Below are 12,783 nucleotides of genomic sequence, written 5' to 3'. Positions count from 1 at the left end.
TTGTTGCGGAGCACGGGCTCTAGGCGTGCAGGCTTCAGTCGTTGGGGCACGTGGGCTCAGTAGTTGTGGCTCGCGGGCTCTGGAGTGCAGGCTCAGTAGTTGTCGCACACGGGCTTTGTTGCTCCGCGGCATGTGGGGTCTTCCCGGGCCAGGGCTGGAACCTGTGTGCCCTGCATTGGCAGGCGGATTCTTAACCACTGCGCCACCAGGGAAGCCTTCCACTCTGCCCTTCTTTGCAGCACTTAACACAATTGTGATGATATGCTTCTTTGGTCAAGGCCATAAACTCCAACAAGGCAGGGACAAGGTCTATCTCATTTAGGGTTGTAGCAAAATTTCTGGCAATTGAGTGCACAGTAAACATCTGTTGAATGGATAGAAGGTGCTGTTCCAAGAAAGGGGGAAATGAATGGATGAGTGGGTGTGAGTGAATGAATAAATGAAGGTGAGAATGAATGTAAGATGGTGCTGCCATCCATTAAAAACTGAGGGACAAAGTTCAGCTTTTTGGATTTGACCCACAGTTTCTGATTTTATATATATATATATATATATATATATTTTTTTTTTTTTTTTTTTTTCGCCACACATCTTGCAGAATCTTAGTTCCCTGACCAGGGATTGAACCTGGGACACCGCAGTGAAAGCACCAAGTCCTAACAACTGTATCACCAGAGAATTCCCTTTTTTTATTTTTTTAAAATTTTATTTATTTATTTATATTTTTGGCTCCGTTGGGTCTTCGTTGCTGCGCGCGGGCTTTCTCTAGTTGGGGCTACTCTTTGTTGCGGTGCACGGGCTTCTCATTGCGGTGGCTTCTCTTGTTGTGAAGCACAGGCTGTAGTCTAGGCGCGCGAACTTCAGTAGTTGTGGCTCGCAGGCTCTAGAGCGCAGGCTCAGTAGTTGTGGCGCACGGGCTTAGTTGCTCCACGGCATGTGGGAATCTTCCCAGACCAGGGATAGAACCCGTGTGCCCTGCATTGGCAGGTGGATTCTTAAGCACTGCACCACCAGGGAAGTCCTGGGAATTCCCTTTCTGAACATATTCTAAGGCTAAGGAGAGTTGGTGGAGCTGAGTACTTGCTGTGGTTGCCATGAGCAATCAGAGAGGACTTCATGGAGGCAGAGTGTGGATGTTTTCAGCTCCCTGCTGGGAGGAGCTGCACAAGGCAAAGGGAGCTCCCTCAAGAGGGGATGTAGGAATCTTATGGTCATCTGAGGAGACAAAGTCCCTGTTTGCAGGTCATTTAGGAAGTTAAAGAGTAACTTGGGGGTTATCAGAACTGGTTGAATCGAGTCTGAACCTCATCACCTATTGCAACAATGAGCTAGGTTGCTTGACTAAACCCTTAGAGTCAACGGTACAGCTTTCCCCTTCTTGGGCATACTGGCAGGGACCTGGCCTGACATCTCACAGAAGGTCCCCAGTAAACTGTCAACTCACCTCACCCAAGCTAGAGCAGGTATCAGAAAAAGTCCCCACTACACTCTGAACCTAGATCCTTATTGTAAAATAAAACAGTTTGTTTGAAGTCCCTATCATCTCTGACATTTCATAATTCCAAGATTCCCAGTCTGTATTTCTTTTTTTTTTTTTTTTTTTTTTTTTTTTTTGCGGTACGCGGGCCTCTCACCATTGTGGCCTCTCCCGTCGCGGAGCACAGGCTCCGGGCGCGCAGGCTCAGCGGCCACAGCTCACGGACCCAGCCGCTCCGCGGCATGTGGGATCCTCCTGGACCGGGGCACGAACCCGTGTCCCCTGCATCGGCAGGCGGACTCCCAACCACTGTGCCAGCAGGGAAGCCCCCCACTCTGTATTTCTTGCTAGAGAAGTATGCAAGCCAGTTGGCGAGAGGCTTGGAGACTGAAGTCTGAGCCTGTGCTTGAAGGGTCCTCTGTCTGGGAGGTTCTGTGGGTCTTTTAAAGATAAGGAAGGGGTGGATGTGAAACTTAGTAAGTGCTCGGTGCATTTCTGCTGAATGAACTAGCAAATTAATGAATACATGAATTCATGAGTAAATAAAGGAGTGAATAATCAGTAAGTCACGGGGGTGAGGATGGAGTCAAGGAAGGCTTGGCAGAGAAGCTGCTGGAGCTGGGTCTGAAAAGGTCAGAACAAAGCCTGAAGCTGGTGAGGGGGCTGTGACCATAGCTAGAGGTTTCCTTCTGGGCTTTTTCCTAGTCCCGCCTCCTCCTCCCACATGACAAGGTCCTAACAAAATCCAGGGGAACGTTTTGCTCCCAGGTACGGTCTCGCCAGGGTTATTTACTGTAACTTGCAGTCACCAGGCAAGGTCCAAGTGGACAGATTTTTCTACCCTCAACTTGTCAAGACCTCCCAAACTCTCTGGCACCCAGAGAACAACGTGTCCAGAGCTCAACCTGGAAGAGCACAGCCATGGTGCTCTGGGGTCTGGTGCTGGGAGCTCTGATTGTGGCCACTGTGGGGTACCTGTGCCTGCAGGAGCTGCTCCGGCAACAGAGACCCAAGGAGCCCCCTCTGGATAAGGGCTCCGTGCCCTGGCTGGGCCATGCTTTAGCTTTCCGGAAGAATATGTTTGAATTTCTGAAGCACATGCGGGCTAAACACGGGGACATATTCACGGTGCAGCTAGGGGGCCAGTACTTCACCTTTGTCATGGACCCTCTCTCCTTTGGCCCCATCCTCAAGGATATGCAGAGAAGACTAGACTTTGTGGAGTATGCGGAAAGCCTGGTGCTAAAGGTATTTGGATACCGCTCCTTGCAGGGAGACTACCAGATGATACACTCAGCCAGCACCAAGCACCTCATGGGGAATGGCTTGGAGGAGCTCAACAAAGCCATGCTGGACAGCCTGTCCTTGGTTGTGCTGGGGCCCACGGGCCCCAGTCTGGATGCCAGTAGCTGGCGTGAGGATGGCCTCTTTCACTTCTGCTACAACATCTTGTTCAAGGCCGGCTACCTGGGCTTGTTTGGCTACACAAAGGACAAGGAACAGGACCTGCTACAGGCAGAGGAATTATTCGTGCAGTTCCGCAAGTTCGACCGCCTGTTCCCCAGGTTTGTCTACTCCCTACTGGGACCCCGGGAGTGGCTGGAAGTGGGCCGGCTCCAGCGTCTCTTCCATAAGACGCTCTCTGTGGAACACAACATGGAGAAGTACGGCATAAGCAACTGGATCACCTATATGCTTCAGTTTCTGAGGGAGCAGGGAGTCGCCCCAGCCATGCAGGACAAGTTCAACTTCATGATGCTCTGGGCCTCCCAGGGTAACACAGGGCCTACCTCTTTCTGGGTCCTCCTGTTCCTCCTGAAGCATCCAGAAGCCATGCGGGCTGTGAGGGAGGAGGCCACCCAGGTCCTGGGAGAGGCCAGGCTGGAGGCCAAGCAGTCCTTCAACTTTAATGTCGGTGCCCTGCACCGCATGCCAGTGCTGGACAGCGTGATGGAGGAGACACTGCGGCTGAGGGCCGCGCCGACCCTCCTCAGGGTGGTGCACAGTGACCACAGCCTGAAGATGGCCAATGGGCAGGAGTACCTGCTCCGCAATGGAGACATCCTGGCCCTCTTCCCTTATCTCTCAGTGCACATGGACCCCGACATCCACTCGGAGCCCACCACCTTCAAGTACGATCGCTTCCTCACCCCCAGCGGCAGCCGAAAAGTAGACTTCTACAAGGCAGGCAAGAAGATCCACCACTACACCATGCCATGGGGCTCGGGTGTCTCCATCTGCCCTGGGAGGTTCTTGGCCCTCAGCGAGATGAAGCTCTTTGTCCTGCTCGTGGTCACACACTTTGACCTGGAGCTGGTGGACCCTGACACACCTGTGCCACCCGTGGACCCCCAGCGCTGGGGCTTTGGCACCACACAGCCCAGCCACGAGGTGCGATTCCGCTACCGCCTGCGCCTGTGGAGTGAGCTCTGCCCAGGTGGCTGCAAGCCTGGCTAGGGGCTTCCCTTGGGGTCTCCAGCTCCGCTCAGCCCTCTGAAGCCCCAGACCAGCCCTTCCTCTGACCTGCTTGCCCTCTCTGCTCTTTGGCCTCCTTCTAGGCGCCTCACAGGCTTCTTCTTCTCTCTTTAAAACACTGTCTCTCACAGTGGATTCTGCAGAAACTGCCTCTCACAGGAAGTCCAGGGAAGGGGAAATATCTGTGGGCAACTCAGTTTGGGGGCTAATACATGCCTTGACAAGTCCTGCAGTATAGACACTGGTTACGGTGGGCAATGCAGCATCTTGCAAACGTTAGTCTCCACCCTCCCACTCTGCTTTTGTTGTTTTTCCTCAACACTTATTCCACATCCTGTGGAATTCAGGGTTTAGAACAGTGTCATCCTATAGCAGTATGAGGCAAGCCACACGCATAATTCTTAATTTCCTAGTCGACACATTTTTTTAAAAGTAAAAAGAAAGAGGTGAAATTCATTTTTATACTATATTTTACTTGACCTGATATATCTAAAATATTAGCATTTCAACAGGGAGTCCATATAAAGGTATTAATGAAATATTTTTACATCTCTTTTTCCCTTCAAAATCTGGTATGTACTTTTTAACCCTTGATACTGAGCACATCTCAGTTCAGACTAGCCCCATCCTAAGTGCTCAATAGCTACGTGGGGCTAGTGGCTTCTGTATTGGATAGAGCAGCTCTAGAGAAGGGCTGCCTTTCACATAGGAGTTGTTCAGGGTCCCTCCTCCGTGCCCCCCTCTCCCCTCTGCACCCCTACCTTGGGGTGATCTCAACCCCTCACTTGGTTTCCACAACCATCGCTGGGCTCAGAGCTCTCTGCTACCTCCAGACCCCCAATCTCCCCACAGGGGTCTCACAGCACCTCTGACTCAGTTCGGCCCACGCAGAACTCAGCATCTGTCCCCCCAGCCTCTGCCCTGAACCACCTGCTTCTCCCGATTTCCCTGCCTCTCTTTGCTCGGGACACCAGCATCCACCCCTTCCCCCGAGGCAGATACAGAGGAGACACACTGGCCCCTCCCTTTCTCTCCCCCATAGGGAGAGAGTTCTGTCAGCCTGACCCCTGTGGTGCCACTGAACCTTGTCCCCCCCCCGCTTCCCCCCGCATCCCCCGCTGCCCTTCTCATAGCTCAGAACTCGACATTTCTCTCCACGTGGGGCCTGTGGGCCCTCCATTTACCCTGCTGCCAGAGACTTTTTTTCCAAAAGCACCTCTGGGTGTCCCCCTTTTACTTTTCTGGCTCCCCATCACCTCCACACACCTGACATTTAAGTTTTGCCACAGTTGGTCCCCAAATTTTCAATCCAGTGCAATTCAACTCCGGCAACTTTCTCCAATGGAACTGTCCGTAAAGTACAGGGCTCGCTTTCACTGTTAACCCTGGTGCGAGCTACTCCCGGAAGCCTTCTTGAACCTCGCCCATCCCATCCTCTGACCAGAAATGATCTCCATCCCCTGGATCTCCCCTGCCACCGAGTGTATCACAGCACATCTGTTATGTCATTGCTTTCCGTGTCCTGGTTTCTGCCTCCTGCCCCCTGCTCCAGACTGGAACCCATAGGGCTTGGTATCTTATTCCTTCATCTCTGACCCCAATTCCCTAAATGTAGATTAAATTACAGAAACATGACTTCCAGACTCGGCTAATTTACTTCATGTCCGCAAATAATTTCCTTCCCCTCCCACCTTCACTCAGCTTTCCGGCCTGTGAAATGGAGACAATCCCTGTTGCCAGGCGTGCTTACCAGGGCTGGGAGAGAGTGAGAGGGTGCTACTGCCAGAGCTGCAGCGGGCTGACGGCAGGGCCCTGGCTGGGGCTGGGACAGGAAGGGTAGTGACCGTGGGAGCTGATAGAGGGTCCTGGAGAAGGGAGGCCCAGGCAGCATGGACCCCCTGCAGGGACCACCCAGGGGGCTTCTCTCTGCTACCCCAACCCTACACCTCTGACTGGCCTCTTCCTTTGTCTTAAGGTTGCCTGTTTAGCCCCAAGTTTGGCCAGGATAACAGGCTGTTAGAGTGGGCAGGGGCCGGGCCGGGGACAGGAGTCTGTCCTCACTAGCTGGGTGACTCTGGGCTGGGGCCTGCCTTCTTCTGGGTCTAGCTGCCCCCAAATGGTGACATCTGCCTGGAGCCTGATAGAGCTCTGACTGGCTAGGAGAAGCCAGGCATCTGACCCCCTTCCACAAGGGCCAGGGGCGCAAGGAGAAGAGCCCCATGGGGCACACAGGAGAGGGAGAAGGGGCCTTGGAGGCCAGGAGGTGTCTCTGGGCAACTTACCAGCAACCTCCTCCACGCAGCCAGGCCCTGTGCCAGAGCAGGTGAGGGAACAGGGATAAAGACACAGGGCTTCCCTACACGTCCTTGGCCCTGCCCGGACGTGGGTGCTGCATCCCTTCATTTTCCACACACCCAGAGGACTGTGGACCAGGAGCCAGGCCTGTGGACAGGTTGGGACGGGGCTGTGGGCCCAAGCCCACTAAGTCAGGACAAAGAGGCCTCAGCTGAGAGTGACCACGTGCAGATGTCCCAGGAACTTCATGGATCCTGTGATCGGTTTGAGGGTCTGCCTGGGACGAGGGAAGCCTCAGGGGGGTCAGGTGTGAGGTGAAGATGAGTGTACCATCCCACAGTCAGGGATGCCCACCATAACAACAGCCCCTCCCCCCAGGAAGTGGCGAGCAGCCAGGATTAGCCTGTGCACATGGAGGCCCATGCCCACCTGCTGGCAGGGGAGGGGCCCGTGGCACCTGTAGTTGTATTCCCCCTGGCCTGGGGACTGCTGGACACACCCTCCACAAGGGCACCCTTCCTGCCCCGGCAGAGGGGGCAGCGAAAAGACTGAGACCCACAAGGACGCATCTAGTTGCTGCCTGTCCTCACCCAGCAGTTCTGTCTGCGAAGCCCTCATTTCTGCACCAAATTTTCTCTCCCTCTGTGTATCCTCTCTGAGGATAGCTTATAACAAAGCAAGATCAGGAATGACGTGCCAGTGGTGGAATTGCAGGCCCCTAGGAAAATAAAGAGATATTTCTCTATAGGCAGTAACTGCTGTGAACGCTCACACCACACTTCACAAGGTGGAGGGTGGGCAGCCCTGTTCCCAAGCAGAGCCATGCCCACCCTTCTCCCTGGCTCAGCCAGGCGGGAGAGTCTCCCTTGCCGCAGAGCCTGAGAGCCAAGAGAATCCTGTGGGCTTTCCTCAGACCTCAGGTAGGAAATACAGGTATGTTGGGCAGTGCAGACGGGAAGCCAAGCCTCGGGGTGGACAGAGAGTGGCAGGAGGAACCAAGGTCCAGGCTGGGAAGGCAGGTCAGGATGGAGAGGGCACTGTCCTGGCCCTCTCCATCCTGACCTGTGTATGAGAGCCAACCTCCAATTCACTCCCTGACCAGTGCCAGCGAGCCTTCTCGCAAACTGCACTCAGAGCCCTCACTGTGGTCGGCTGTGGTGTACAGCAACTGGACAGTGGGAGGGACCAATGGGCCACCTCTAGCCAGGCCTTCTCCTCCCCTTTAGGCACAGGCTTCAGGGCACCACATCTTATACACCTGTTATTTACAGAGAGCACACACCCACATTTACGCAGCCGGAGAAAGGCACATAGGAACACACGGAAAACCCACGGGCACATACTCAGACGCACATGGACACAGCGACACATTCACGCTAGATCCATATACACAGCCATATGTGCTCCACACGGCCCCAACAGCAACACAGACACACGCACACAGACCACCCACGTGCACACACGCAAGTCCACCAATGCTGGTGACAAGCCCTGCTGGGTGTCCCTTGCCTGGCATACCTTGTCCCATCCCATCTGTGTGTCACGGGCACCCAAGTCAGAGACTCTGGGAACCTAGATCTTACCAGTACGGCTCAGGCTGTATCTCACCAGTCAGGCTGCCATGTGGGCAGGACTGGGTTCCCCTGTCGGGCAAGATTTCAAGAGCTCTAAAACAGAACGTCACCACCACATCCTCAAACAAACCACCACCTTCATATCCAGAGGATCTTCATTTCCCAGGGGACTGAGTGGGCTCACAGTCCTTCCTGACAGTGGGGAATCTGGGGCGTTGGGGAGAGAGAACCAGAGGCACCAGAGCTGAGACACAGTGGGAAAAATCAGCCAGGTCAACTCAGGCAACATCCAGGGACAGCCCTGCTCATGACACATGTGCTGTGACCAGACCATCCAAGCTCAGGGGAAGAGAAGAAAGAGTGGGCAGGATACTGACCACCTGCTCAATTCTCTATCCATCCAGCTATTCATTCAAAAAAAAAAAAAAAAGGTAGTGAGCACCTACTACATTCCCAGCACTGACTGAAGCATGGGGGACGCAGATTTTACACCAGGCAGAGTCCCTGTTCCCCGGAGCTTACGTTCACCCAGCCGTATGTCCTCCTGGTCTCCATCTATCCATCTAAAGGTTTCCCTCTGAGCACTACTGTCTGCCAGGCTCTGTGCTGGGTTTTGCAGGACAGACACGGCAGGACATGGCAGGTTGTGCCACGTGGCTCTGGGAGGTAGGAGAAAGCAGTGATGCTTCAGAAGCTCAGGAAAGAGAGATGGCACTGTAGGCCAGGGGCTCCCTGGTGAAAGGCTTCTCAGTGGACGTGTCAGCGGGCAGGAAGGATGCTGACCGTGGGAGACATGAAGCACCCAGGCAGGGCATATCCGTCAGGAATCCTTAGATCGCAAGTAACAAAACACCACCACCCCAAACTGGAAAAGAATTTATTGGTTCGTGTCACTGTCAAGTCCAGGCTTGGGATGAGCTTCAGCCGTGCCTTGATTCTAGGGCTCGAGCGCTGCCCCCAGGATCTGCTCACTCACTGCTGTCACCTCACCTTCTGAAGTTCGAGCCAATGAAGGAGCAGCTCCAGACCTCACATCCCCTTGGCTTCAGTTTCATGCCTCTGTTCTAGCATGCTCTAGTCACGTTACATTTCACAAGCTCTGCCTGGGTCATGTGTCCATCCATAAATGAATCACTGTGCCAGGGAAACATAAGGTCATCACTGATCAAAGACCCATGCTCTACCCAACCTCCACCCTAAGCACAGGGCAGAGTGACCCCGGAGTGGTTTCCCAGAGCAAGTAGGATTCAGTTACACGACAAGGGTGAGGGGATACCTGGCTGGAAAATGATCCCTGTTCCATAAGGGAGCCAGAAAGCGCAAAAGCAAGGACTGGAACCTGCAGGAAAGAACAATGGGCGTGGCAACCAGGAAATGAAAAGGGAGGTGAAGGAGTACAAGCGTGAAACGGTGTATGGGATTCTAATTGTGAAAGCTCCAGGCTTAAATTGGACAAACGTTCTGGACTTGATAGTGCAGGGTCTAGGGAGCCCTGAAGCCTCCTGAGAGGGGGCGTGGGAGGCAGAGGGAGGCAGATGCTCCTGGACCACCAGGAACACGTGTTCACTCTGCCTCCCACCCGCAGACTCCCATGTGTGGAGCACCTCCAGCCCCTCCTGACTGCCAGACCCTGGATCCACCTTCAAGGCTGTGATGGCAAACAGTCTTGCAGTAATATTCCCCCAGCTGAGCCACAGGGAAGGCGGAAGTCTGGTGGGTGGCAGGCCTCGGGCTACTCTGAGGGGGATGGGAGAGATGGCTGAGGGTGTTGTGGTTACTCTGGTTGCTGGGTGTAGACTGGATGAGAGCACGAGGATAGGAAGCACAGAGGTCAGCTGGGAAACTACAGCAGCCATTCAGGCCAGCGAGTATGGAGTCCTGGAAGGCAGTGGAGAAAGAGGAGGGAGAAGACAGGAGACAGTGAACACTGCTGATGGCTGAGGACCAAGAACTGACTGGTTTAGCAACATGGTCACTGAGACCTCTGAAGGGAGGACTTTGGTGGATGCACAGCTGAGCTGGGTCCCATCTGCTCTCATGGACTGTGGTGTGGTCACTCAGGCTGAATTTTTCCTTGTGTCCCCCTTGTTGGGGGAGTCCTCAGCCTGCCTCTCCCCGAGGTCATTCATGCCAGTTATATCTTCTTGGCCACTGAGCCTACTACTCTCAGAATAGCTGGACGGTGGGGCCTGGGCAAGGTAAGGAGCCTGGTGTCGTCTGAGCACAGTGGCCAGGAAAGCCTTGAGGTACTGGCGGAAGCGGCGGCTGGAAAACGCATAGAGGACGGGGGTGAAGCAGCAGTGGAGGAAGGCGATGCTCTCTGTCACCTGCAGCGCATAGTCCAGGTGCTGGCTGACCTTGCAGTCCCCAAAGACTTGCAGGTCCAGCAGCGAGTGCAGAAACAAGGTGACGTTGTACGGGAACCACAGCACAAAGAAGGCCACCACCAGGCCTATGGCCATCCTCAGAGCCCGGCTCTGACCTGGGGGCCTCAGCCTGGCCAGGACGGAGCCAATGCGGGAATAGAAGAAGATCATGGCAAGCAGGGGGAGGAGAAACCCCAGGAGGTTCTGCTGGAAGCGGAGGAAGAGCTTCCAGATGGTCCCGTGCCCCCCAAAATCCGCAAAGCAGTCCCACACGCCTGGGGCGTTTTCCTGCGTCCTCACAAAGACCATGTCGGGGATGGAGACAGCCAGGGCCACAGCCCACACGGCAGCTGCGAGGAGCAGGCTCTTGGCCCGGGTCCTCAGCCGGTGGTGGGGCTGAGCGCAGACAATCTCCAGGTACTTGTCGAGGCTCATGCAGCTAATGAAGAAGATGCCACTGTAGAAGTTAATGGTGTAGAGGGTGCTCACCACCTTGCATAAGAAACTCCCAAAGACCCAATGCCAGGCCACAGAGATGCCCCAAAAGGGCAGCGTCACCAGAAACAGGAGGTTGGAGATGGCCAGGTTCAGCAGATAGATCTCGGTCATCCGCCTTCGAGGCACATACCGGAGCAAGACCACTAGGAGAAGGAGGTTCCCGCTCAGGCCCAGCACAAAGATCAGGCCATAGAAGAGTGGCAGAAAGACTCTGCCAAACGACAGCACCTCGTCCTTCCTGCAGAGCATGAAGGCCACGTCGCCCAGGAAGTACTCATAGTCATAGAAGGAGCTGCTGTTCTCAGAACTGGCCACCTTGGTGCTGGGTGGCAGAGGAGAGGCGGTGGCGGCCATGGCGGGAGGACACATCCAGTGCTGGAGCTCTGTGGGCCAGAGAGCAGTGTGAGCAACAGGAGACAAATCCACCCTCTCTCCAAACCCACTTTAGCCAGTGCTCTGGGGTGTCCAATAGACTCTTAGCATTCACGCCAGTAACCCATAGGCTAGCAAGTACGGGAACAAGGATGAGGAGCCCAAGGCTACCACTTAATAGTTATGTCACCTTGGGTAGCTGACTTAACCTCAGATGTTCTCACAGTACTCTCTTCTTTTTTTTTATTTTTATTTTTTGGTACGTGGGCCTCTCACTGTTGCGGCCTCTCCCGTTGCGGAGCACAGGCTCCGGACGCGCAGGCTCAGCGGCCATGGCTCACGGGCCCAGCCGCTCCGCGGCATGTGGGATCCTCCCGGACCGGGGCACGAACCCGTGTCCCCTGCATCGGCAGGCGGACTCTCAACCACTGCACCACCAGGGAAGCCCAGTACTCACTTCTTTCCTGATGGTTTCTCTTATTTTCCCCCTCATCATTTATAAAGACTGATAATGTCTTTCATGTTTTTCTTTATTATTTAGGGATACCAATTCACTTATTTATTGTGTACATACTCTTCCCCACGTGTGGCTTGAAATTATTCTTCTTTGTGTGGCTTATAAGTTTTTCTTTTTAATGAGAGCTTCTCTTCAGTGGGGCTTGCTTTTTCTATAAATACCTAGTGTGCCTACTCTGGCTTTGAACTCTCTTTACTTCTCTCACTTGAGGATTTCCCTTCCTTTGGTTATTTTAAAAATATTTTATTTATACATATTTAATGTCAATATCTTCATTTATAAATATTTAATATTTTAAAAATATTTTATCCATTATTTCTAGGTTTGCAGCAGAAAGGTGTGAACCAGCATGTCGACAGACTCAGAACTAAACCTACTAATCCCTCAGTTTCCCCATCTTTAACATGATATTAATTATAGTGCCTTTCTGTGGGGTTCTTGTGAGGCTTAAATGTTATAATTCAGGCAGAGCATTTCGAGCTCTATGAAGAATGCCCAGAACATAGGAGGCACTCAATAAACATTTGCTTAAATTATTGCTTTGCCCAGAGCTGAGTTCATCATCTTCCAAACCAGCCTCTTCTCCTCTCCCTTGTCTATCTAACTGAAGAGCTCCACCAGCTATTCGGTCACCTAAGACTGAAACGTGGGAAACATCACAGACCCCTTCCCCCAACCCTCATCATCACCCTGTGTGTCTCTACCTCTTTACTGCTATCTCCAGGTTCCATAAAAATACATACATGATAAAAATATTTACATGATACTCTTTTTAATAAAATTAAGACAAATGAAACATATATATATATATATATATATATATAAAACAACCACCACCTCAGGAAGTATATGAATATATGCTGTGAAGGAGCTCAAAGAGATAAAAGACAGGGGAAAGATAGGCACAAGACTGAAGATGGTGGCTGCCTGGGCAGGAGAAGCCAGAGACATGGGATGGGGCAGGTCACTGTCCATGGTCAAGTTCTCTCTGGGCAGCAGTTTCCCAGGTTTTAATTGTATTATTAAACATAATTTTAAAAAGAGAGCCTCACATGAACCAGTGAGAAACATGTCATGAACAAGGGATTATGCTCAATCCTGTTCTGTGTTCTAAAAGGAGAGAGACTTCATGTTCAGCCCATTAGATTGTTCACCAATGGGGAAGAGGGTTTGGGGAGGAGAGAGGAAAGAGATAAAAAAAAGAATTTG

The 12,783-nt window shown here is 52.9% G+C and overlaps 2 protein-coding genes across 11 annotated transcripts in view; one reads left to right on the top strand and one right to left on the bottom strand.

Moving 5' to 3' along the window:
• The first annotated feature begins 2,226 nt into the window (after positions 1 to 2,226).
• On the top strand, positions 2,227 to 4,856 carry LOC101285967 (5-beta-cholestane-3-alpha,7-alpha-diol 12-alpha-hydroxylase). Its single transcript, XM_004277932.3, has one exon. It carries the CDS (start codon positions 2,399 to 2,401, stop codon positions 3,932 to 3,934), a length of 1,536 nt encoding a protein of 511 aa, XP_004277980.1. The 5' UTR covers positions 2,227 to 2,398; the 3' UTR covers positions 3,935 to 4,856.
• Positions 4,857 to 8,684: 3,828 nt separating this feature from the next.
• ACKR2 (atypical chemokine receptor 2) overlaps positions 8,685 to 12,783 on the bottom strand; it is a 70,706-nt gene continuing 66,607 nt past the window's right edge. For all 10 annotated transcript variants that reach the window (XM_049693657.1, XM_033402038.2, XM_049693656.1 and 7 more), the window contains one exon: positions 8,685 to 11,068. In XM_049693657.1, the coding sequence (XP_049549614.1) occupies positions 9,879 to 11,068 (1,190 nt within the window). In that variant the 3' untranslated portion in view covers positions 8,685 to 9,878. The remainder of the gene's footprint in view (positions 11,069 to 12,783) is intronic.

This window comes from Orcinus orca, chromosome 10 (assembly GCF_937001465.1).
Source record: "Orcinus orca chromosome 10, mOrcOrc1.1, whole genome shotgun sequence".
In the NCBI taxonomy this organism is placed as follows: domain Eukaryota; kingdom Metazoa; phylum Chordata; class Mammalia; order Artiodactyla; family Delphinidae; genus Orcinus; species Orcinus orca.
Note: the sequence above shows the minus strand (reverse complement) of the source record. Positions and strands in the feature narration are given on the sequence as shown.

What these genes read in the sequence shown, in the direction of transcription:
- LOC101285967 (XM_004277932.3), top strand. Translation starts at nt 2,399, where the DNA reads ATGGTGCTCTGGGGTCTGGTGCTGGGAGCTCTGATTGTGGCCACTGTG.